At 46.2% G+C, this 26255-nt stretch overlaps 2 protein-coding genes across 2 annotated transcripts; both read left to right on the forward strand.

Annotated features, from left to right (window-relative positions):
- The first annotated feature begins 17 nt into the window (after positions 1-17).
- alpk1 (alpha-kinase 1) lies at positions 18-16496 on the forward strand. Its single transcript, XM_063008747.1, has 14 exons — positions 18-161; positions 1400-1531; positions 2701-2855; positions 3488-3686; positions 4570-4629; positions 4970-5056; positions 6100-6176; positions 7154-7249; positions 7444-7548; positions 9123-11013; positions 11633-11786; positions 11967-12129; positions 13944-14130; positions 14780-16496. The coding sequence occupies exons 2-14, from the start codon at positions 1432-1434 to the stop codon at positions 14962-14964; spliced, it is 3459 nt and encodes a 1152-aa protein (XP_062864817.1). The 5' UTR covers positions 18-161; positions 1400-1431; the 3' UTR covers positions 14965-16496.
- A 3475-nt stretch (positions 16497-19971) lies between these two features.
- epdl1 (ependymin-like 1) lies at positions 19972-24918 on the forward strand. The gene is made up of 6 exons (XM_063008758.1): positions 19972-20047; positions 20746-20780; positions 21779-21913; positions 22670-22856; positions 24491-24578; positions 24716-24918. The coding sequence occupies exons 1-6, from the start codon at positions 19972-19974 to the stop codon at positions 24831-24833; spliced, it is 639 nt and encodes a 212-aa protein (XP_062864828.1). The 3' UTR covers positions 24834-24918.
- The last annotated feature ends 1337 nt before the right edge of the window (positions 24919-26255 follow it).

Here is a 26255-nt window from a genome sequence, read left to right on the forward strand (position 1 = left end):
TCGGTTCAGGGAGTCATATAACCCAGCAGATACATGAGGAAATTCCGGAGCTACAACAACATGGAAAATACGTGACACTCATACAAACAACCCAGATATAATCACAACACAGCAGACCTTTAAACAACACAGATCTGAACAGAAACAGAAGTTTATACCCGGTAAGAATCATAATAACTTCACTACATTCATAACTAATGTAAATGAAACGGGTGATCAGTTTTTACACCCTAGAATTAACCTACAACTTTTCATTTCTATTGTAATTATTTCATTTAGCAGGTAACTAAGTTCTTACAGTGACGGAAAAGGGTCTATCTGTCTGTCTGTCTGTCTATCTGTCTGTCTATCTATCTGTCTGTCTATCTGTCTATCTATCTATCTATCTATCTATCTATCTATCTATCTATCTATCAATCTATCAGTCTGTCTGTCTATCTATCTATCTATCTATCTATCTATCTATCTATCTATCTATCTATCTATCTATCTATCTATCTATCTATCTATCTATCTATCTATCTATCTATCTATCTATCTATCTATCTATCTATCTATCTATCTATTGATTTATTCATCTATCAAATTTAATCTAATCTATCAATTACAACTCCAGGGTCCCATGTACACCTAGAAGTGTGGCATGTTCTCCCCATCTTCACAGGAGTTTCCTACCTTTGCTTCTCCTTCTCTTTATAGACTCAAATGAGTTCATTTATTCATTCATCTCGAGTAGCTGCTTCGTCCTAGCTCTGGTTTACCTAAAAACACAAGGTGCAAGGCAGGAATACACCCTGGACAGGGCATCTATCAAGCCTGAGGCGTCACACACCAATCTCCTCGTTAACAGTGACCAGTTAGGCAGGGATTGAACCCAGGTCCCAGGGATTCATGTTACACCAACTGTGCCACTGTGCCCACTTCTACAAAAGCATTAACATTTGAAGACTGCCCTGTGCTTTTTGTGTTGTCCCTATGAAGAATAGAAAGAGAAACAACACGGCAATGCCGCACAGGTAGTGAAATTGTCTGGTGCGCTAGCCCGTCACTGGCAGAGACATAGGCTCCAGTTTTAACAGTGCAACTGGCCTGGTTGGGCCCTCTGCAGACAGAATTGTGCCTGGGGGATGGAAAAAAGGACGAGGAGTCACTGTCTGGTGTGCAATGAAATATAGAGAGCATAGTGTGTTCTTTTGTATCTGTTAAAAGTCAGTAGCAGTAGGGATTTGGCTAAATTAGGAACCAGAAAGAAATAAGAGGAAACAATGCACAATAATACGTTTTTGACGTTTGTAGGTGTTACTTTAACATGTGGTTTTTCCATGAAGACAATCAGTAAATCCCACTCACCCCGGGTTTCCCCAGCTTGATTCAGTTCTAATCTACATGTTTTAAACAGTGAGTTGGAAGGAGACGGAGCAAAGTGAAGTGATGAACACCTCAGAGTTGGCGGTACAGCTGGAGGAATGTCTGCGCCTGGCGGGGTCAAACATCACTGATGAGAACAAGGAGACGTTCGATCATTCCAAGGGTAATCGTAGACATTTTTGCATTCATTCATTCAGTGTCTGTTTTACCATCACTTTATCCTGGTAGGGGTCACAGTGGGTCTGATTCATTGGGCGAAATGCAGGAAACACCCGGACAAGTCGCCAGTCCATCACAGGGCATGGACAAATTGTGCTATAACTTTTGCACACAACACAATTTGTTGTATTTTCCATTTCTACTCACGTACTTATTATTTATTAATTAATTTAACCAATCAATCACAATTTAGTGCAGCGGAGTGAGTGGAAACCAGCATATTCAGAGTAAATCCACTGGGACATGGGGAAAACATACAAAACTCCTCACATACGGTGACCAGAGTAGAGGATTTAACCCATCTCCTTAGGACAGATGTTGTTGTGCAGCACCTACACAACCTTTAATAGGCAAATTTGGCAAAATATGTGATAGATTCTTACATAATTAGGGACAAAGAGACATTCTAATTTGCCACAGGTAACGGGAAACTTGTGGGCACTTGGGTGGCGCAGCAGGCTAACGTGCCAGCACACCACTGCAGAGTGTTCGAATCTCAGCTGAGCAGATCCACACAAACACAACCGGTCGTGGCTTTCCATATGTGATACATGGAATCCTGCTCACCTTGATCAGATCGGGGGTTGTGCAGGCAACATCGGATTCACAATTGGGAATCGGAAATGACTAAATTGAGAGATAAAGGATATAGTAGTTATAGTATATAGTAGTATAGTAGTTATGTGACATTGCTCAAGGGCCCAACAGTGTTTGAACCCCAAACCTTCAGATTAATACCCCAAGGCTCTACCCACTAGTGCAGGTCTCAAGTCCCTATAAATAGGAGGGTTGCCTCAGGAAGGGCATCCGGAAGTTATAATTCATTCAAGTCTTATACAAAAGGATAAACACCTCAGATCAACGTCTATGTTTAGTTGTAATAAATTAAGCAAAACGATTTAATGTCATCATTACGGCACAGTGGCGCAGCTGGTGGAGCGGGTGCACATACTCATAGGCACTTGGGTTCAATTTGGGTTCAAGGTGTTTGGGACTCATATCCGAGTGGGTTTACAGGTTCTCGGGTGCAGAAGGTGAGTGAATGTGTGTGTATTCCTGAATCGTATGGTCCAGCTCCATGCCTGATTGACCGATATGACCTTTCTCTTGCAGGCGAGCTCCCGGCTGAGCTGAGCACGCTCCTGCAGGAGGCCGTGGAGATGAAGTGGCCGTTCGTGGAGGAGAAGTGGCAGTACAAGCGCTCTGTGACATCAGAGGACAAAGTGAACACCACACAGCTGATCGGCAAACATCTGCCCCAACTGCTGGTACTGATGAATGAACGGGATGCATCATGGGTGCATCTGGGTCCAGGGTTCTGCATAGCCACCTTGATTTAAAAGCATTAGGGCTGTGTCCACCACTCACAAGACTTTGAAATATGTCCGTGGGATTTCGTGCCCATTTAGTCAGAAGAGCATTTGTATGGCATGGGCACTGACGTTGGTGTTCCGGTTCATCCCAGAGCTGGTTGAGAGGTCAGGGCTCTGTGCTCGCTCATGCTGGAACAGGAAAGGGCCTTCCCTAAACTGTTGCTGCACAGTTGGAAGCACATAACTGCCTTTTTATAATTAATTTATTACACCTGTTAGCAGCTCATGCAGAAACACGAATTAGAAGGAGGGATGTTGTAGCCTAGCGATTCAGGTACCGGACTAGTAATCAGAAGGTCGCTGGTTCGAGCCCCACCAATGCCAGGTTGCTGCTGTTGGGCCCTTGATTAGGCCCTTAAACCTCAATTGCTCAGACTGTATACTGTCACAGTACTGTAAGTCACTTAAAATAATGCTGGTAAATGGGTGTCCCAATACTTTTGCTCATAAACTGTACAACACATTTATGACATTTGAAATGATGAATGAATGAATGATTAAATGATTTTTTTCATTCCTCTGTACAGGTTCTCCTCAGGGAGTCCATCAGGGCCAGAGAACCCGGCTGGTCCATGTCGGTGGTGTTTCTCCTGGATCGTTTCTTCTACCTGGTGGACGGCTCTCACACGCTGCTGAAGATCGCTAAAGCGCTACACAGGCGCTACCCAGAAACCCCGGTCGCGCCTCAGATCGTCATTCGGCAGGCCCGAGTTTACCTCAACGCCGGTAGGATCATAGTTCTGGTACTAAATCCCAGTAGCAGCATTACTGCCCCCAAATGAATGAACTGGTTTTGTATTCGGTAGTGTGAACACTCATCACCCACTTTATTAGGGACACCTGACTTGTCTTGTGTACGTTTACATTTCTGGCAATCCAGGGTTCAACCTAGCAGAGGTGGGGCTTGAACCAGCGACCTTCTGATTACCGGTCCAGCACCTTAACCGACTGCCACGTTGTGTACATTCATTGCGTAATGTATGACTTGTAGGACCTTCTTGTAGGACCCTCGCTGACCGAATGGTGTCTGGGTGGTGGACCGCTCTCATTCCCAGCGCTGCCGTGGCACTGAGTGGTAAAGACTTGGTAAAGTGGGTTGTTCCGGTATGACTGTATCAGGTGCAGCAGTGTTGTTGGGATTTTATTAGGAACACAAAAATTTACATTTTCTGCATTTAGCGGACGCTTTTATCCAGAGTGACCTACAGCACTGTGAGAGTATACTGTCTAAGCAATTGAGGGTTAAGGGCCTTGCTCAAGGGCCCAACAGTGGCAACCTGGCAGATGTGGGGCTTGAACCAGCAACCTTCTGATTACTAGTCCTAGACCTTAATCGCTGAGCTACCACTGACCACTGTTTGATGCTGCTGGCTTTATATTTTTGGTTGGAGCGCTGTCCTCCTCCCAGCATTGGTGTGTTTAAAAATCCCAACAACACTCCTGCACCTGATACGCTCTTAGCAGAATAACATTTGGTCAGTGCTCGTCTCGGTCAGAGGTTCCTCTTACTGGTGATGCATCGTTTGCCCACTAGGTGCATCTGTCTGGCGAATGAGGTAAAGAGTGGAAAACGAAACACAGTGGTAACTCCCTAACCTGTTTGTTTCAGGTAAACTGCAGAAAGCCGAGTTCATACTGAGCAGTCTGATCAACAACAGTGGAGCAACCGGTTAGTCCAAAACACCAGGAGATTATCAGCCAAAAGTATTGGGACGCCTTTTTTAAGGATTGAGTTCATGCGTTTCGACCACAACAGTTACTAACAGGTGTAATATAAAGGGAATGACATGCTTCACATGTTGCAGCAACAGTTTAGGGAAGGTCATTTCCTGTTCCAGCATGAAGAAAAGCATCCTGCACAGAGCCCTGACCTGACAGTTCCCACTGTTTGTTTAGGACCGGGACGTCCAGCAAGGTCACGGTCAGGCGTCCGAATACTTTTGGCCCTGTAGCGTACATCAATATGCTGTACCAGATACAGTTAGTAATTGTACTTACTTCTTTGACAGGATGCTGGCAGTACCAGCGGGACAGCGATCAGGTTCTGGTACAGGCGGTCAGCGTGCAGGTTCGAGGGCAGGTGCTGCAGAAACTAGGTGTGTATGTGTGACCCCCCAGTAGCAGATCTCACAGCGTGTAGATGTGACACGACCCTACAGCATAACAGATCCATTCGCGTGCTTACAATTGGCACGGGTTCGAATCTCGGGCACAAACGGCCTCCAGTCTGCTGGGCGAGAAAGACCAGACTAAGGGGTGGGGTTATCAATGCTGTGTAGGGACTTTGGTTCCACAGGGTGCCTGTACTGAAAGAGATCAGGGCGTGGCTCTCTGTACGTGAAGCTCCACCGAAGTACGGGCGAATAAGAAGGGATTGGTAGGACCGCGCACACGTCGGAGGGAGTGTGTGTCAGGCGAATATACACCCTCCTTGGGCGCCGTTGGGGTCCCCGGTAGCGGATTGGCTAGGCTAAATTGGAAGAAAAAAGGGTGTCGTGTTATTTTTTAATAAAATGATGCCCCTTTTTCGTCTGAGCATTCCTTTGATGCTTCATTTTGCTTCAGTCAGCTTCATTTTCACAACCTCGTCATACCAAATTCCCCCGACGGTATTTCTCCTCTACTGCTGCTGACTGAGGAGGGCAGTAACTAACACACGCCCCCTTCTGACATGTGTGCTGTACGACCGCTTCTTTTCACCTGCACCAGGCGGGTTCATATGGAGATCTGTATCGCACGCAGAGTCACGCACCGATCCCCGTTATCCCCCGTCTATTTGCAGCGCCATCGATCAGCCAGCAGAGGTCGTAATTGCAGCCTTCCCTCTCTTAGGTGAGCTAATCATCGTCCGTGTAGGCGTCTGGCCGGCTGTTCGTTTGAACTTGAGAGTAAATTGTGTTATCTGCTAACGTTTACCAAGTATAAAGTCCATTAACATTTAAACTCGCTGCTCTTATCTGCGAGGTTTTATTCATTCTTTATTTCTGTGTGTACACAATCCAGAGATACGAGTGCTGACACACTACTCTTATTATTAATAATAATAATAAAGATAATAATAATGATATGTGGTAGCTGTAATTGTAAGAAGTGGTCAGAGGTGTGTGTGTGTGTGTGTGTGTGTGTGTGTGTGTTTCAGGCTTGTGGCTGGAGGCAGCAGAACTCTTCTGGGCTTCACTGATTGGTTTCCATGTGCTTCCTCTTCCTGATAAAAAGGTACAAACATTCGTTTTTACGTTCATTATAATTTAATAAAATCCTGGCTTCTGATTGGCTGATGAGTGTGTGGTCATTTCTTGTAACAGCACAGCTCTGATCTGAATTGGCGCTCATGGCAGGACACAGCCAGAACAGGGCTGGTAGCTCAGTGGTTAAAGTACTGCACTAGCAATCAAAAGGTTGCTGGTTCAGTCTCCATCTCTGCCAAGCTGCCACTATTGGGCCCCCGAGCAGGGCCTCTAACCCCTAATTACTCAAATTGTGTTCAGTCATAATTGTAACATCTGCTTAATGCCAGAAATGCAAATATAAACCATCATAACTGTTGTTAAATTTGTTTTTATGCTAGCATGGGCACTCTGGTGGGTGTTCGCCACCTCTTAATAGCAGATCTTATTTGTTAGGATGGAGGGGCGTGTGGGATTAATTAAAGATTTAATTTGACAGGTCTGATGTGAAGGAACTCCAGCGTAATGGGATATAAAACAAGCTCATGGTCAGGCATCCAGATACTTTTGACCATACAGTGTACCCAACAGGGCGGCAGGGCGGCACGGTGGCTCGGTGGGTAGCACTGGCACCTCACAGCAAGAAGGTCCTGGGTTCGATCCCCAGGCGGGGCGGGGCGGGGCGGTCCGGGTCCTTTCTGTGTGGAGTTTGCATGTTCTCCCCGTGTCTGTGTGGGTTTCCTCCGGGAGCTCTGGTTTCCTGCTACAGTCTAAAAACATGCAGCCAGGTTAATTGGAGACACTGAATTGCCCTGTAGGTGAATGGGTGTGTGTGTGTGTGTGTGTATGGACTCAGATGGACTGGCGCCCTGTCCAGGGTGTTACTGTGTGCCTTGCACCCATTGAAAAGCTGGAATAGGCTCTAGCACTCCCCTCGACCCTAATTGGATAAGCGGTTAAGTGAGTGTACCCGACAGGTGATATAAACAGAGTTATTGCTGATGTGTTTCTGCTCATACGTAACAGGGTATTGGAACGTCTCTCGGCCTGCTGGCTAACACTCTGATCTCGATGACGGATGAAGATTTTGCTACGCTCCAGAAGACACGTCACGTTAACCTGGTAGGAATCGAACAGTCCCGTGTTCTAAAGTCACAGTTTCTCTATTTACGGTGGAAAACGTTTTGAAATAAGGTCTGAACGTAGCGCCGTGGTGGTTCGACGGTTTAACGACGTTCGTGCCAGCGTTGCTCTTTTCATGCAGCTTCAGCTTCATGTTAGCTTTAGCTGTAATAACATCTGAACTGATTTTGCAGGGGATTCTGGGAGACTGCAGTCATCGGCTGCTCTGCGCAGCTCAGGTTGCTAAGCTGGCGGCGGTGTACAGTCAGTACGGGTCTCTGTACGTTCTCACTCATATGGTGTGTAACTTTCCTTCGTTTTGTTTAAAACGTCACCTAAATAGTTCTTAATTTTTGACCGTTTCTTCTTGAGGAACCACCTGAAAGCTTCCTTGCTGCTGTTTATACTGTATGTATTAATAAACTGAATATACTAATGGAGGTGCAGAAGTCTGATCCCACTGGTGAAAAGTGCTTCTTTTTTGCATTTTCCTAGAATTTAATACAATCATTTTATTTATTTTATTACAAATCAGCACATACAAACGTGAAGTCAAGCTGCACAGACTCGATATTTCACAATATCCCAATGAGCATCTTGTGATGTCACTGAATGCTCGGCCTTCTCCCGGTCCTTTTCGACCAGCGTTGGTGATCCCGTTCACACGACAAATATCAAACCATTTGGTACACTTGCACCAAAAATAAATAGGAACCAAAGAACAGTAGGTTTTTCAGGATAAACAGTGACGACATCTGTGGGCGTGTTGCTGCAGAACCCTCCTTGATTCCAGTAAAAGGTTCTAAGGAGCCTGAATGGAACCAGTTCAAGATCCAGAGTGACTTTGGTTCTGAAAGAGTCCTCTGTCCTCAAGTGCCCCTATAAGTGCTGGATGGGGTTTTAGGTCCTGTGCTGGAAAAACCCTTAATGAGTTCTTGTCTGGGTGGCTCGGTGGGTAGCACTGTCGCCTCACAGCAAGAAGGTCCTGGGTTCGATTCCCAGGTGGAGCGGTACAGGTCCTTTCTGTGTGGTGTTTGCATGTTCTCCCTGGGAGCTCCAGTTTCCTCTCACAGTCCAAAGACGTGAATGTGAAGTGAACTGGAGATACAAAATTGTCCATGACTGTGTTTGACATTAAAACCTTTAACTGTCCTGTCATGAATGTAACCAAAGTGAGTAAAACATATTGTTAAAATCCTAATAAAAAAATTAATATTCTTGTCTGTAGAGAAGGATCGTACTGAGAGAGTCACATGAAAACTCGGAGAGTGTGATAAGAAGGAAAGGAAATAATCACCCTTTATACTCTGGTCTAAACCAGTTAAAACTGGGGTTTGGAGGTCATACAATGTAATTGACGCAGTAGCATTCCATCGTAGCAGTATTATTGGGATATAATTACGTATTAATACGAGGGATCTTCAAAAAGTTTCCTCACTTTTATATTGTGGTTATAAGCGCTGAGGGTGGGAGGAGGAGTAATCTGTCGTGTCCAAGAGACTGAGAGACGCTTATAGTCTGGATTTAGCTCCATCTGATTTCCACCTTTTTGGACGCTCAAAGAAGCTTTAAGGGGAAGAAGATTTTTATGTGATGATGATGTGAAAAGCAGCGGCGCATTAGTGGCTACACGCTTAACCAAAATGATGGTATTAAAAAGTTGGTACGACGCTGGAAAAATGCATCGTAAAGCGACGATGTAGAAATTCTTAATAAACAAGAGTTTTAAAGTGCGGAAACTTTTTGAAGATCCCTCGTACTTCTAGTTCAAATTAGCTTTGAGGTGTTCAGTTAGAGGGCGGTCTCAGACTTTTGGCCGCCGCTGTAAGACCAGGCGATGATCACGTTCTCCTGTCTCACAAACGTCCTCTAGGTGACACGAGGAACCTGCCTGCTGTCCTACAGCTTCTCCAAACACTGTCCCTCTGAGAGACAGAACGTCCACCTCAGCTCGGCCAAGGAGGCCTTCGAGAACGGCTTGCTGACCAAGAAAGACGAAGAGGTGGTGACCAGCCATCAGGAACTGCAGACGCTGCTCAGAGCGGCGTACTGCCTAGCCGTGACCAACAAGTGGATCTCCGGCCTAAGCGGAGAGGTCAGAGCGGCTCTTCAGGCCTGTCAGGAAGCCCTGGCGCTCCTGTATCCCTACTGCTTCAGGGACGACTCGGATAAGCCGGCGCTCTCCGCCGAGGTGATGGCCAGGGTGCGGCGCGTGAAGACGCTTCTCGAAGTGAAGCTCTTCGCGAATTCCGACCCGCGTTCGTTCATCCCGGACAGTTACCGCAGCATGGAGGACACACCCGTCCCGTTCACCATCGCCGATTTTGGGAAAGTAATGCAGGGTTTCCAGAAGCACCACAGATCCGTGTGCGAGGCTTTTTCGCTGGAGAAGAATCCAGGAAGCGGTCAGGATGCACGCCATGCTAACTGCATCACCGCCTTCCAAACGCGGACAGAATCCCTCCCGACCAACTGTCCCACCAAAGACTGCAAGTCAGACAAAGTGGATCCGGGATCCAACGAGATCCCTCAACAAGTGGCCACAGATTCTCTCCTGGAAAGGTTTCAGATGGAAACCTACGATTCCGCGCTGGATAGCGAGGAGCCGCCCGGGAATCGAGGGTCGAGGATCACTGGAGGTTCGATTTCCGGAACGTCTCGGAGCGGCAGCAGTTTGGGATCCTCCTGGCTGAACTGGTCCGGGAGCAGCTGGTCCTCTCACGTTATGGTCAATCCGGCCTGCTTTACAGAAGAGGATGATGCTAATGCACAGGACGAACCTGCGCGAAACGCTGGAAATGACTCCAACGGTGCTAACAGCGCTAGCGCTAACAATCCATCGAGTTCTGATTTGTCAAAAAATAGCCTAGCCGGGTCAGAAACCGTGAATCGATCGCTAAACCATCAGAAAGAGTTCTGCACCACCTCGCTAAGTGAGGACGACTGCGGCGAAAGTAAAGCCGCCCACGTCGCTGATGCTAGCAATCATACTAGCGATGATTTTTCCTTCCTAGCGAGCGCCAGCCCTCAAAATAGCATAGCCGGGTCAGAAACTGTGAATAAAGATGTACAGACTCAGGTTCAGACTGGACATGAACTTTGCAGCACCTTGGAAAGTGAGAACAACCTTCCAGGAACCAACTACACCAAGACAAGAACTTCCTCAGGGTCTCTAAGCGGTAGTCTTGGTTCCTCCTGGCTAAGTATCTCATTTCCTAGGTCACCTCAAAGTAGCGAGCAGGCAGCGAACCAGAAATGTGCGACGTTGGAGACCGACGACGGTCCCGACAGTCCCTTTGAGTACGTAGACGCCAAACCTTCAGCGTCGCCAACCGGAGCGCCAGGGTCCTCAGAAGATCCCGAGATGTCTTTCCTGAGCCGTGGCGTCTCGAGGGCTGCGCTAGCCGGCGCAAACGGGGCTGGAAATCGACCCGCGTCGTTACCGTCCAGCGACTCGTTCGAACTGGTGCAGCCCGAGGAGACGCCAGGGAGGAGCAGAGGTAGCGTGAAGGTTCCTCATCACGTCGGGACTGAAGATGACGACTCCAGACCTCGTCAGATGTCTTCAGCGGCGCCGCAGGATCAAAATCCGTCCAGCTCCTCCGGCGGGAATGTTTGTAGTTGTTTTCAGGGTTGCATCATGGGAAGTGTAGTTCTGACGGAGCAGGACTACAAAAGTCTGTATTCAGGAGTGTGCCAGGCCTGCCTGCTGAGGAGACTTCCCAGCAGACCCTTCCAACTCCGCCACCACGACCGAGCCTACAGTATGTTTCTGCTTCTTTCATTTTCATGTTTTACCTCGTGTTTATCCTGGTCAAGGTCGCGGTGGGTCCGGGTTCCCTTGGAATCTTTACATCACTTCGGACCATTTACGTTTTCGGCATTTAGCTGACGCTTTTATCCAAAGTGACTTACAGTGCTGTGACAGTGTACAAGACTTAAGGGCCTTGCTCAAGGGCCCAACGGTGACAACCTGGCAGTGGTGGGGCTTGAACCTGTACCCTTTTGATTACTAGTCCAGTACCTTAACCACTAAGCTACAACTGCCCTTGGACAGGCCGCAAATCCATCACAGAGCCTCGGACGTCTACACAGACATGATTGACCGTAGCTTTGTGATGGATTGGCGCCCTGTCCAAGGTGTTCCTGCCTTAAGCTTAGTGTTTACCCATGGAACCGGCCCACCGTGACCCTGACCAGGATAAAGCAGTTGATGAAAATGAATCAAACAATATGATGTGGCTCATTGGGAACACGAAACTGGCGGGTGATAAAAAGTGGCCTCAGATTGGACACATGTTGGAGGGGTATGTGGTGATCCACATCTTCTTGGTCAGTTCGGGAATTGGAAATGACTAAATTGGGAACGTTGGGTTGTTTCAGGTGCGCTGGTGCTAAAATACTCCAAGAGTACGGACTCGTGGACGGGCTGTGAAACCAGCGTGTACGTGGGTGAAGTTCTGAACGTGGATATCAAAGGCAACCAGAGGAAGCCGTTCAGGGTTCAGTACCTGCACCAGGAGCTCCTGCTGGCCAGGTCAGTTCCTCTCAAGTTCCAATGCCAGTGGTGCTACCGGCCTAGCCAGGTGCCCAACAGACACAATCGCTCGTGTCTGAGAAGGAAGTTTGGATAGAATTTGTAAGTGGTGGAGAAATGCTTAGAGCATAGCGTGATTCTCCGCATGTTCCAGAAGTGTGTGTGTGTTTTATGGTGTAGTTATGTAGGGAAGGACTATCTGAAGGAGAAGAAGATCCACACACACCTGAGCGATGTGGAGAGACAGATGACGGCTCAGTTCTATGTCATGGAGTTCAACAAACGTCTTTATGAGAACAACATCACCACCCAGATCTTCTACATCCCCTCCGAGATCCTGCTGGTAATCCATTCATCATCCATCCATCCATCCATCCATCTATCTATCTTACCGACCTACCCATTCATCCATCCATTCATCCATCCATCCATCCATCCATCTATCTATCTTATTGACCTACCCATTCATCCATCCATCCATCTATCTATCTTACCGACCTACCCATTCATCCATCCATCCATCCATCCATCCATCCATCTATCTATCTTACCGACCTACCCATTCATCCATCCATCCATCCATCCATCTATCTATCTTATTGACCTACCCATTCATCCATCCATCCATCTATCTATCTTACCGACCTACCCATTCATCCATCCATCCATCTATCTATCTTCCTTCATTCATTCACTGTATATCAGTCGATCCACCCACACCCTCCCATCCATCCATCCATCCATCTATCTAACCTCCCTACCCATTCATCCATCCATCCATCTATCTATCTAACCTCCCTACCCATTCATTCATCCATCCATCCATCCACCCATCCAACCACCCATCCATCCACCCATCCAACCACCCATCCAACCACCCATCCAACCACCCATCCAACCATCCACCCGAACCCATCCATCCATCCATCCATCCATCTAACCTCCCTACCCATTCATCCATCCATCCATCCATCCATCCATCTAACCTCCCTACCCATTCATCCATCCATCCATCCATCCATCCATCCTCCTTCATTCATTCACTGTATATCAGTCGATCCACCCACACCCTCCCATCCATCCATCCATCCATCTATCTAACCTCCCTACCCATTCATCCATCCATCCATCCATCCATCTATCTATCTAACCTCCCTACCCATTCATCCATCCATCCATCCATCTATCTAACCTCCCTACCCATTCATCCATCCATCCATCCATCCATCTATCTAACCTCCCTACCCATTCATCCATCCATCCATCCATCCATCTATCTAACCTCCCTACCCATTCATCCATCCATCCATCCATCTATCTATCTAACCTCCCTACCCATTCATCCATCCATCCATCCATCTATCTAACCTCCCTACCCATTCATCCATCCATCCATCCATCCATCCTCCTTCATTCATTCACTGTATATCAGTCGATCCACCCACACCCTCCCATCCATCCATCCATCCATCTATCTAACCTCCCTACCCATTCATCCATCCATCCATCCATCCATCCTCCTTCATTCATTCACTGTATATCAGTCGATCCACCCACACCCTCCCATCCATCCATCCATCCATCTATCTAACCTCCCTACCCATTCATCCATCCATCCATCCATCCATCCATCTTCATTCATTCACTGTATATCAGTCGATCCACCCACACCCTCCCATCCATCCATCCATCCATCTATCTAACCTCCCTACCCATTCATCCATCCATCCATCCATCTATCTATCTAACCTCCCTACCCATTCATCCATCCATCCATCCATCCATCTATCTAACCTCCCTACCCATTCATCCATCCATCCATCCATCTATCTAACCTCCCTACCCATTCATCCATCCATCCATCCATCCATCTATCTAACCTCCCTACCCATTCATCCATCCATCCATCCATCCATCTATCTAACCTCCCTACCCATTCATCCATTCATCCATCCATCCATCCATCCATCTATCTATCTAACCTCCCTACCCATTCATCCATCCATCCATCCATCCTCCTTCATTCATTCACTGTATATCAGTCGATCCACCCACACCCTCCCATCCATCCATCCATCCATCCATCCATCTGATCACCTGTATCCATGTATGGACAGTTTGGAACCGTATAACCCTGGTTTATATTTTCTCCTGTAGCTCCTGGAGAGCGACTCCATCGTGGCCTGTGTATCGGTGGAGCCGTACATGCTGGGAAAATTCATCAAACTCACCAACAACACATCAAAAACCAACAAGCAGCACTCGACCACAGAGTTTGGCCTCGCCTTCGGCCACTTCACCTACATGTTCTCCAAACAGCAGGAGGTGGTGGTGGACCTGCAAGGTACCGCATCAAACACACACACACACACACACACACACACACACACACACACACACACCTAATACCACGTCACACCGATGTGTGTTCATGATAAACACTGATAAAAGGCGTGATAACGAGCTCTTAACGCAGGAGTTCCAGGATATGGCCAGAAATGTATAGATTCTTTACCATGACTTTGTTTGACATTAATCATTAATCAGTTAATATGGAATCCCTTGTGACTACAACAGCCTCTACTCTTCTGGAAAGGCTTGCCACAGTATTTGTAACTGTGTCTGTGGGAATTTGGTTAAAATAGCATTTGTGAGCAAGGTGTTCGGATCCAGGCTCTGTGCGGGAACCAAACACTGGAAGTTGATCCGGCTCTATGACTAGATTAGATTGGAGACACACATCTTTGGAGAAATGGATGGAGGGCAGAGGAGCTAAACAGCAGCAGCAGAATTTATAGGGTACAAATTCCCACAGACGTACTTCAAAGTCTTGTGAGAAGCCTGTGGAGATCATATAGAGTTACTCGCATTCGTTTTTAAAACAGTCAGGCGTCCAAATACTTTTGGCCTCATAGTGTATTTTGTAAATGGAGTGTTCAGAATTGAGGTCTTTTCCTCTGTGTGTGTGTGTGTGTGTGTGTGTGTGTGTTCAGGCTGGGTGTCGGGGAATGGTAAAGGCCTGATGTACCTCACTGACCCTCAGATCCACACGCTCAGGAAACCCAGATCTGCTAACAATTTCCACCTGAGCGGCATCACCAAGTTCCTGCAGGATCAACACGGCGAGTGCAACTCCATCTGCAGCGCCGCGGCGCTACACACGCTCACTACACGCTAACACGCCAACACGCCAACACTACTACACGTTTGAGATGAGACCAGGGCTCTGTGTGGAGCGACTGGAGCTGATTTGCACACAAATAGCTACAGCTGTAGCCTAGTGGTAAAGGTACTGGACCAGTAATCATAAGGTTGCCGGTTCAAGCCTCACGCACTGCCAGGTTGCCACTGTTGGGCCCCTGAGCAATGACTTAGATTGTATACTGTCAACAGTCTCTACTCTTCTGGAAAGGCTTGCCACAGTATTTTAAACTGTGTCTGTGGGAATTTGGTTAAAAGAGCAACACCGGCAGGTGATAAATAGTGGCTGCAGATCGGACACGTCTCGGAGGGGACGTGTGATGATCCGGCTCTCCTCGATTCACCTTGAGACACAAATCTTTGGAGAAATGGATGGAGGGCGAGTAATCAGAAGGTTGCCCGTTTAAGCCCCACGCACTTCCAGGTGGCCACTGTTGAGCCCTTGAGCAAAGCCCTTAACCCTCAGTTACTTAGATTGTATACTGTCACAGTACTGTAAGCGTCAGCTAAATGCTGGAAATGTAAATAGTATCGCTTTAGCTGAAGGATAAGCGAGCGGATTGTTTCGATGGTTTTCCAGAAGCAGAAGCTTCACCGTGTTATTTTGTCCGGTATAAAACGGCACCGAGGTTCCGTCTGTGTCGTCAGAGCGAGCCTTGACCGTCCTAGTTCAGTACTTGAGTTCATTTTGTGCCAGTGATATGAATGAATTAGAGAATTAGAGTAACGACTGTGCAGATCTGTCGAGCTGTCTTAACACTTTTGCATCAGTGCTTCACTACACACTCCAGCTTTAGGCTTTTTTCACTGACGGTTCACAAGGAATCTTTTATAAACGTTTTGATTTTGTCGTCCTTTCTTACAGTATTGTGTTGATGTGTTTATAGAGCTTGCTGAAAGAGAAAGGGGACTTCCCCAAACTGTTGCGACAATGTTACATTTATATACGGCAACCTTATTATCACTACATTTACATTTACGGCAATTAGCAGATGCTTTGATCTAAAGTAAAGTATACTGTCTAAGCAATTGCATGTTAAGGGCCTTGCTTAAGGGCCCAACAGTGGCAACCTGGCAGTGGTGGGGCTTGAACCAGCGACCTTTTAATTACTAGTTCAGTACCTTAACCACAAGGCTACATCCTGTCCACTAGTCTAGTATCTTAACCACTAAGCTTCCACTGTCTAAATTATTTACCTTATAACATTTTCATACACCCGTTAGCAATAAATGTAATTGTTAGAAGGCGTGTCCACATACTTTTGGACATGTAGTGTGTATTTAACTCATATTTTTACAATTCCAGTGGTTGTTAGTATTTATAACTGGATGAAATCGACCACTAGTCTGCTGGGTGGGAAAAGACAGGACTAAAAAGTGGGCGGGGTCTTCGACGCCGTGTAAGGACCCTGGTCACTAGCCCGAGGCGCCTGCACAGAAGTGGAGAGCAGCGAGTGACTCTCCATGCGCTAGACCGACCTCATGCGCCGATCCACCGAAGTACGGGGGGGGGGGGGTTTAAGAAGGGGTCGGTAGAGCGCTTACGCATCGGGGGCTCCAGCAGAGGAAGAGGAACTGGGTATGACTAAACTGGGAGAAAATGCAGAAATGAAATAGCAAAACACTCAGGTGACCGTGACGGTGTAGTAATAAATCATGGGACGCATGGTTCTTATCAGACTTTCTCCCACACATACACACACACACACTCACACACACTTACTCACACACACACACACACACACACACACACTCACACACACACACACACACACACACACACACACACACACACACACACACACACACACACACACACACACACACACCCTCTGTACTCCTTGTGTGTTTTAATCTTTTCAGCTCTTTACTGTTTTTAAAAGGTTCGGTCCTGCAAGTCATGGTGATGTCTGTGATTTGTTCTCACGTTCGCTCCACGTATTTCATTCTTACGTTTTTCCACCATTCTGGTCAGGGTCACGGTGGGTGCAGGTTCCCTAGAATTACAGCATGTTTTGCACTAACAGGCACACGACCAGGCACAACATTCTGACCACTGACAGGTGAAGTGAATAGCACTGATTATCTTCATCACGGCTAGACGACCGGGTCTCCAAAACTGCAGCTCTTGTGGGGTGTGTCCCCGGTCTGCAGTGGTCAGTATCTATCAAAATTGGTCCAAAGGAAGGAGCAGTGGTAAACCGGCGACAGGGTCATGGGCGGCCAAGGCTCATTGATGCACGTGTGGCGCGAAGGCTGACCCGTGTGGTCCGATCCAACAGACGAGCTACTGTAACTGCTGAAGAAATTAGATCAGATTATATATATACAACCCCATCATCCCAATTTGCTGCTATAACAGCCTTTACTCTTCTGGAAAAGGTTTTCTCTACAATTTTTTAAGTGTGTCTGTGGGAATTTGTGCTTATTTAGTTAGAAAAAATCATTTTTGAGGTCAGGACACTAGAGTTCCTTGTCCAATCATGTCTATATAGAGCTTGCTTTGTGCACAGGAAAGGGCCTTCCCTAAACTGTTGTCATAAAGCTATAAGCATCTTAAATAAATGTCCAATAATGATCCAGTCCAGTGTATAAATGTTGTATAAATACTGTTATGTTTTAAACTCAGTTTTGGGGACAGTTTTGATTTGTTTACAGCATTTAGGTTTATTTAATGATACTGATTTATTTTATTCTATTATTTTGAAATCTGTATATTGTGGTGTATTGGAAAAGAAGTAAACAAATAAAATCTGAGATGAAACTCCTGCTTGCACTTGTATTTTTTTGTTTGTTTGTTTATTAGCACTTTAACGTCATGTTTTACACTTTGGTTACATTCATGACAGGAACGGTAGTTACTCATTACCCAAGATTCATCAATTCACAAGTTTAATATCAAACACAGTCATGGACAATTTAGTATCTCCAATTCACCTCACTTGCATGTTTTTGGACTGTGGGAGGAAACCGGAGCACCCGAAGGAAACCCACACAGACACGGGGAGAACATGCAAACTCCACACAGAAAGGACCCGGACTGATTCACCTGGGAATCGAACTCAGGACCTTTTTGCTGTGAGGCTCAGTGGGTAGCACTGTCACCTGTTCAATTCCCAGGTTGAGCAATCTGAGGAATCAAACCCAGTGTGGATTTTGCATGTTCTCCCCACATCTGTGTTTGCCCTGTGATGGACTGGCCCTGTGATGAATCAAACCTACGGGGACCCTGACCAAAATAAAACAGACAATGAATGTATGATTTTATGTGTGTGTGTGTGTGTCCGAAATATCTGAACCCAATAATTAGGAAAGGGGTACGGCGTCTAGGTGGGTAGCACTGTCGCCTCACAGCAAGAAGGTCTTGAGTTCGATTCCCTGGTTGAACGGTCCGGGTCCTTTCTGTGTGGAGTTTGCATGTTCTCCCTGTGTCTGTGTGGGTTTCCTCTGGGAGCTCCGGTTTTCTCCCACAGTACAAAGATGTACAGTCAGATTAACTTGAGATACTAAACTACCCTATTGTGTTGTGTGTGTGTGGCGTGTGATGGACTGGCGACCTGTCCAGGGTGTTTCCTGCCTTTTGCTCAGTGAATTTGACCCACCGTGACCCTGACCAGGATAAATCGGTGGTAAAACAGACAATGAATGAGTGTAAGGACATTTTTACCGTGGTTTATTTAGAAAGGTGACTGTGACTAGTATTAGAAATGAATCCTGGTTCACTCCGTTTGTTCAGGGTGCTAAAACAGTTCCTACATTTGTGGAACAATTTGGAGTTGTGGGAGGAAACCGGAGCACCCGGAGGAAACCCACAAAGACACACAGGGACATGCAAACTCGATACAGATAGGACCCTGGGGAATCGAACCCAGGTCCTTCTTGCTGTGAGGTGACAGTGCTACCCACCGAGCCACCATGCCATCCCTAAAAGCGTTAAATAAAAATAACAAGTCATTACACGGTGGCTCGGTGGGTGGCACTGTCGCCTCAAAGCAAGAAGGTCCTGGGTTCGATTCCCAGGTGGAGCAGTTCGGGTCCTTTCTGTGTGGAGTTTGCATGTTCTCCCCGTGTCTGCTACAGTATAAAGAAAAGCAATCATGTGAAATGGAGATTCTAACTCACCCCAAGTGTGAGTGTTTGTGCCCTGTGATGTACTGGCGACCTGTCCAAGGTGTTTCCTGCCGTTTGCCTAGTGAATTTGACCCACCGTGACCCTGACCAGGATAAATCGGTGGTAAAACAGACAATGAATGAGTGTAGGGACATTTTTTGACAGTAAATATTAATGTGGAACTTTTATAGTGGTTTATATAGCGAGGTGAGTGTGATTTGTGTTCTTATTTACTCCGTTTGTTCAGGGTGCTAAAAGAATTTTGACATTTAAAGAATAAGCTTGTCTGCATTGTGTAAAATCGAGCGTGATAATCACACCACCACAATCACAAGACCAAATAAAACGGGATTTTTTTTTTAAGTTGCGAAACAAGAAAATCAAGTTACATTGAGAGAGCGTTTGTGTTGAGATGCTGGAGTAATCGTCATGATTTTAGAAACACAAGCTGTCGATTATTCACTGTATGTTTTACCACTGATTTATCCTGGTCAGGGTCGTGGTGGGCCTGATTTATTGGGCAAAAATGTCTAGACGGAGGAAGCAAACCATTGTCGGAGCACCCGGAGGAAACCCACATGACACACGGACACACGGACACACGAACATGCGAATGGAACCCAGGTCCTTCTTGCTGTGATCTTGCTTTGACTCACAAAGGTGACCAAGCAAGGTGAGTGTTTGGTTACACACTGTTTCCATGATGTAACACTACAGAGATACGCGAGGTGTGATCACGAGACTCCACACCGAGTCAACAAACACAACCTGAAGTCTCTGATTGGACCCACGTGAAGCAGGAAGTAAAAGCTGGTGTGTATAAAGAGCGGTAGCAGAAGTAGGGAGCTATAGTGGCAGTACAGTTCAGTAATAATGCAGCTCGGTGTGTTTTCTGCTTTGCTGCTCTTGGTGGCGGGAGGCTGTTCGGCGCAGAGACCCCAACCATGCCGTAAGTCTGACTAACGTTAACTCTACAGTGTGTGAGAGTGTGTGAGTGTGTGTGTGTGCGTGTGTGCATGCTTTATGTTGTAATACAACCTTTGCACACCTAGATTTAGGCAGTTTATCCCAATAATCATGGCAGTTTTGCTATATTTGCTTTGTCAGATTAGATATCTTTAATGTCCTCCAGTGTTGTTTTGACTGCATGCTTTAGGTCATTAACCCACACCCCAGTCTGAGTTTGCGTGGACTTTGGAGGGGGTTTTCTTCTAGGATGCTGCATTCGTCCATCCCTCAATGCTTACTGGTAACCATGCCCCTGTAGCCGAGAAGCTTCTTGCTTCTTGACTACAGGGGCAGGGATACCAGTAAAATCGAGGGATGGATGGATGCAGCCAAATAATGACGAAAGTCCATGCAAACTCAGTGTGGTGCGTTGGTTAACCTTTCCAAGTGACAATGACCCAAAGCATGCAGTCAAAACAACAATGGAGTGGCTCTGAGGCAAGTCTCTGGAATACATTACAGATGACAGTTCACCGACACTCACTATCTAATCTGACGGAGCAATTGTGAAGGATCTGCCCATGAATAATGAGATAAACTGCCTAAATCAAGATGTTGCTGCCAAAGGAGCTTAAAGAAAGTGTTGGGGAGGAAACAATGATTCATTTGAGTGAAATAAACCCTTGGATTTTCTTTCAGGTACTCCTCCACTGCTCCAGGGAAAGGTCACTGTGGTAAGTGGTCAATGTTTCCTGTTTTATTAGCATTAAGCAATCAGAAATGGTGTAACCAGTGATGGGTCAGCAGCATGACATGCATGAGTGGTCGTATTATGGGGGAAACAGCAAATTTTGACATTTTGAGGTCCACCATCATGAGACCTGATCTTATCTGCTGATTTGTTTAGTCAGAACAACAGAACGGTCCAGTGTTTTCCACTCATCTGTTCTTGGGTCAGTGTGCTGCTGAAGGACCCATGTCCTGTGACTCAAACACAGCTTTCTGACACTGGACTGTAGGTTTTCTCCCTTTATTTCCCAATTTAGCAAAGTCAGTTGGTCTTCTGCTGCTGGAAACTCTGGTCGTGTCCGAGGAAGGTGCACAATCCACAATCCCTTTTTATTCACCTTTACTTTTCGGTGAATTTGCACTTAGGCTTTGATTGCCAACTTTGCCTGCTGTAGGCATTGCCAATTATGCCCGCTAGGGGGCGCCCAGCTGACCGGTAGCAGTGCTGAGGTTCAGAATCCCAGTACTGGTGTGCTAGCGGATTGTTCTGCTCCACCACTGTGCACTGCAGACTTGAGGCACCCAGTGCCTGAGACATTAAAGCAACCCCAAAACATCATTGAGCCTCCTTTATGTTTCATGTTTCGTAAGCTTCATTATCTTTTGCTCCTGTAATATCTCTCTTAAGAAAGCCATTCTGTCCTGTTGTGGCTTGCCTGTAGATGATTCCCATTCTGTCACTCCAGTCCAGAGACTGAACAGCAGCTCTTCTGAGACGGCTTCTCACAAGACTTTAACAGAATGTCTGTGGGAATTTGTGCTCGCTTAATCAAAACATGACAGCGTTTCTATTGCTGGGTGCTGACGTTGATCAAGAAGCTCCAGTCGATGTTCCGGTTCATTCCAGAGCTGTTGAGTGGGGCTGAGGTCCGGGCTCTGTGCAGGAAAGGGCCTTCCTTAAACTGTTGCTGCAATGTTGATTTTTAACTTGTCTCTTTTTCAGTCGAGTCAAAAGTTAGAGTTTGACATGATTGGGAAGTACGTCTACGACGCTATCGGCCAGCGCATTCGTATCGGAGAGATCGGCCATGAAAAGAACCAAACGTTCAATCAGGACTTTCTGCTCCTTTTTAAAGAGGTACAACACACACACACACACACACACACACACACACACACACACACACACACACACACACACACACACACACAATTACTACACCTACAAATAAACTATTAAAAACGGACACTGATCTTGTGCTTGATAACTGCTTGGTCCTGGTCAAGGATGGCTGCCAAATCATCGCAGGTCACCACACATCACTAGAGACAATTTTGACAAGCCAGTCCATCTACTGGCATGTTTTGGCAGATGAAATAAAACCAGAGGGTGCCTACATGGTACCTCAAAGTTTAAAAGACTCTAGTGTGGTGGAGAGAAGGTGGTGAGGATCTAACCCAGCTCTCCAGGACCCATGTTGTTGTAGATGAATAGTCGCTCTTCTGAGAGGGCTTCTCACAAGACTGTGAAGTGGGTCTGTGGGAATTTGTGCCCGTTCAGTCAAAATATGACAGCATTTGAATGGATGTTGGTCAGGAAATGATTGCACCAACCTTGAAAAGGATGCATTTAATGCCCATGCGTGGTGAGGAGGCTTAGGAAGGCAAAGATCTCTCAAAGAGTCACCAAATCAAGGATTAGATGTCGCCAGGCTCCCGAATTATTGTCGTAGCCCTTTGGTGAGCCGATGGAGTAACTGTAGCCTCGTCCAGTGTGATGACCACTAACATCAGGTCACTGATGAAAAACCACCACATTAGCGATAAGAAGGAAAGAAGGACCGGGTCGACCTGACGACTGAACTGACTCTCCTCTCATTCACCTTCTCCTCAGGGTGTGATATTTGTGATCGACGAAGCCAAGCAGACGTGTGAGAAACAGAAACTGACCGGTTCATTCCAGCCCATGCAGATCCCGTCCGACGCCAAATTCTGGGCACAGGTGGTGCTGGGGAGCCTCGCTGGTCCTGGACAGGGTCTCCTCGCCAACTCCTGGATTGGTGAAATACCCGAAGATAAAGGTAAACACCACTCACACATGAACAGCACTAATAATCACAAGCTTGGTGTTCAGAATTAGATCTGGGAAGTTGATTTAAACATACACTGAATGGACAAAACTATGTGGACGCCCCTTTTAAAAGGTGTGTAGAATAACTCATAGAAATTATATGCTTCTAACTTTTTGGAAACACTGAATCCCAAGTGCCACCCAAGTGGACTTTAACTCTACCCATCTGGTTCCTCTCAAGGTTACCTCCTGTAGTTATAAAGGCAGTCGCCCTCGGCTTGCTCAGCAGGGTTTTTTTGGTCTGTTGGTCCTGGATTCTGTAAAGTTGCTTTGAGACGATGTCTATTGCAAAAAGCGCTATATAAATAAATGACTTACGTTTTCAGCATTTAGCAGACTATGACAGTATACTGTCTAAGCAATTAAGGGTTGAGGGCCTTGCTCAAGGGTTCAACAGTGACAAACTGGCAGTGGTGAGGCTTGAACCAGCAACCTTTTGATTACTAATCTAGTTCCTTAACCACTAGGCTACAACAAAGATGAACTGAAATGCCGATTGTGAGCCAGACAGAATAGTCCCAAATTCCAACAGGCTCTCCAACATCTTGCAGAGAGTCTTTCCATTTTCCATCCGATTGTATGTCGTGTTAAATAGAAGCGTCCACTTAATGCCATAAAAATGTAAACGTAGCCGCGAAGGAGGGTTTGGGGTGATATTAACGGCCTTGGTTTTGGATTGGGGAGCGTTGACATACTTCTGGCCATGTATTCTGTGGAGGTTCTCAGTCATCCAGGTCATGGTAGTGTTGAGCGCTTGAGTTGAGGAGGAGACTGGACTTCTATTTTAGGTTCTTGAAGACCTTTAGTACCAACGGCCTGAAGAACCATAGGCTTCCTCGGTTCTAAAGACAGTTGTAGCCAGTTGTAGCGGATAAGGTACTGGACTAATAACCTAAAGGTTGCTGGTTCAAGCCACACCACTACCAGGTTGGGTCTATAAGGCCCTTAATCCTCAAATGCCAAAAAAGACAATATACTGTCACACTACTGTAAGTCGCTTTGGATAAAAGCGCCTGCTAAATGCTGAAAATGTAAACGTGATGAGGAGCCCCATGTATTCAACTTCTAGTCGGGTTGTTCCTTGGAGGTGGTCCTCAGAGTCGTTGGCCCACCCTGCCAACATGTGGGTCGCCTTCCGATGCATTTTTCCAGCGTCGTACCAACTTTTTAACGCCGTCAGCAAAAAATGTTCTCGGTTGAGCTCGTAGCCACTGATGCAGCGCTGCTTTCACATCATCATCATCATCATCGCAAGAAAATCTTCTTCCCCTTAAAGCTTCTTTGAGCTTCACTTTGTGAAGATCCCTCGTTGTGTCGTAAACCACCACCTCTGTTTAAAGGTGGTCGTTTTAACTGGACATAGATGGCCTCCTGTACTCCTCTTTCTAACCAACCATCTCTGTATACAAGAAGCGTCCCTTCTCCTTTATGTATGTACATACTTGTCCTGATGACCTGGCTCTCTTGTTGTGGTTGTTTATTCTCTCCTATCTATGTGTCAAGAACCCAAAAGAAGTCCATTCGAGACTTCTGGGTGTACGATGTGTTTTTCTCTGTAACGGTGTCGTGTTTCTGTCTCCGTAGCCAAGTACATTCTCAGTTACACCGAGTTCGGCTGCCTCCCCATCAGCTCTCTCTATAAAGCGCCACAGACCGACTGGATCCTCACCACGTAAGTGCGCGCCAACTGTACCTATACGTTAGGCCTTCATAGCACCATCATAGCACCATCATAGCGCATTCATGACTTCTCTGTCCTGTCTGATATTCTTTTATTAAATCTTCTTTATTTTATTTTATTTTTTTTAGCTTTTTTGACATCGTTCTTGGTATCGAGGACCCGGGTAAGTTGATGGTTCCAGATTTCTGCCTGGATGCTGCTGTGGAAACAGAGAAGGAAGGAGATTTCTTCAGCGTCTTCTTCTGATTCGACTTCTTCATCCTATTAATGAACAGTCACGCCTAACATACATGTGATCACTGTTTAAAATAAACCAGAGCTTCAGAAGTCAGTGTGTCTTCTTACTTTACATGTTTATCATTAATGTCACAGTTCATGAAGTCTGATATACACTTTTTGGCCAAAAGTATCTGGACACCCCACATTTTATTCAAAGCGACTTACAGTACTGTGATAGTATATTATCTAAGCAATTGAGTTTTAAGGGCCTTGCTCAAGGGCCCACCTTTGGCAACCTGGCAGTAGTGAGGCTTAAACCAGCGACCTTTCGATTACTAGTCCAGTATCTTAATCACTAGGCTACAACTGCCCCAACCATGTTTAATATTAATTTGGTAGGACCACCACCCTCCTTGTTAAGGCAATAGCAGCATCTGCTCTTATGGGAAGGCTTTCCACAAGATTTTGGAGTCTGTCTGTGGGAATGTATGCCTATTCCGAGGTCAGGCACCCATGGTGAACCAGAAGGTCTCGCTCACAATCAAATGATGACATATTTGGAGACAACTCAATAATTACAAGGGGTGTCCCAATACTTTTGTCACAGTACTGTAGCAAAATTACAAATATTTATCATACAAAGGTTAAAAATGCATGGGGGAATTGGACATGTCTAAATTATTAACCCCACACACACACACACACACACACACACACACACACACACACACACACACACACACACTACAATGACTGGGCGGAGTTTATGATTAGCTTCTTTTCTCACTCACTTTCTTAACCGCTGATCCAATTAGGGCTTTGGGGGGGGGGGGGCAATTCAGTGTCTCCAATTAACCTGACTGCATGTTTTTGGACTGTGGGAAACCCACGCAGACACGGGGAGAACATGCAAACTCCTTCTTGCTGTGAGGCGAGCCACCATGCCGCTCCTAAGCGTTAAGGGCCTTGCTCAGGTGCCCAACAGCGGCAACTTGGCGATGGCAGGGCTTGTAGCGTCTTTCTGAAACCAAAACTGATAAGACAAATGCAGAATTCAGTCAGCTGGTGAAATAAATCATGTGCTTCAAATTAATGACCCAATAAAATCATTTTTATTATCATTTATTATTGAAATTTAAATGCAAAAGCCGATAAACATTGTTACACGGATCAACACTAGGGATCTGAGAGCCGTCAGAAATTAATAATGAGCAGAAAATAATGAGGTGTATGAAATGAAATGTGATGATAACGTAAACAAAACTATAACAGAATACGCTAGATGGTCGAGTTTATAAATAATATACGTATATATTTATATATATATTTTGCATTTTCCTCAATTTCCCCAATTTAGAGGAGGGCCGTGATAAACACACGTCTGCACCAGACGAGTTTATACGGAGATCCGTATCGTGCACGGAGAGTCACGCACTGATCTCCATTATC

The sequence above is a fragment of the Trichomycterus rosablanca genome, chromosome 14, assembly GCF_030014385.1.
Source record: "Trichomycterus rosablanca isolate fTriRos1 chromosome 14, fTriRos1.hap1, whole genome shotgun sequence".
Taxonomy (NCBI): Eukaryota; Metazoa; Chordata; class Actinopteri; order Siluriformes; family Trichomycteridae; genus Trichomycterus; species Trichomycterus rosablanca.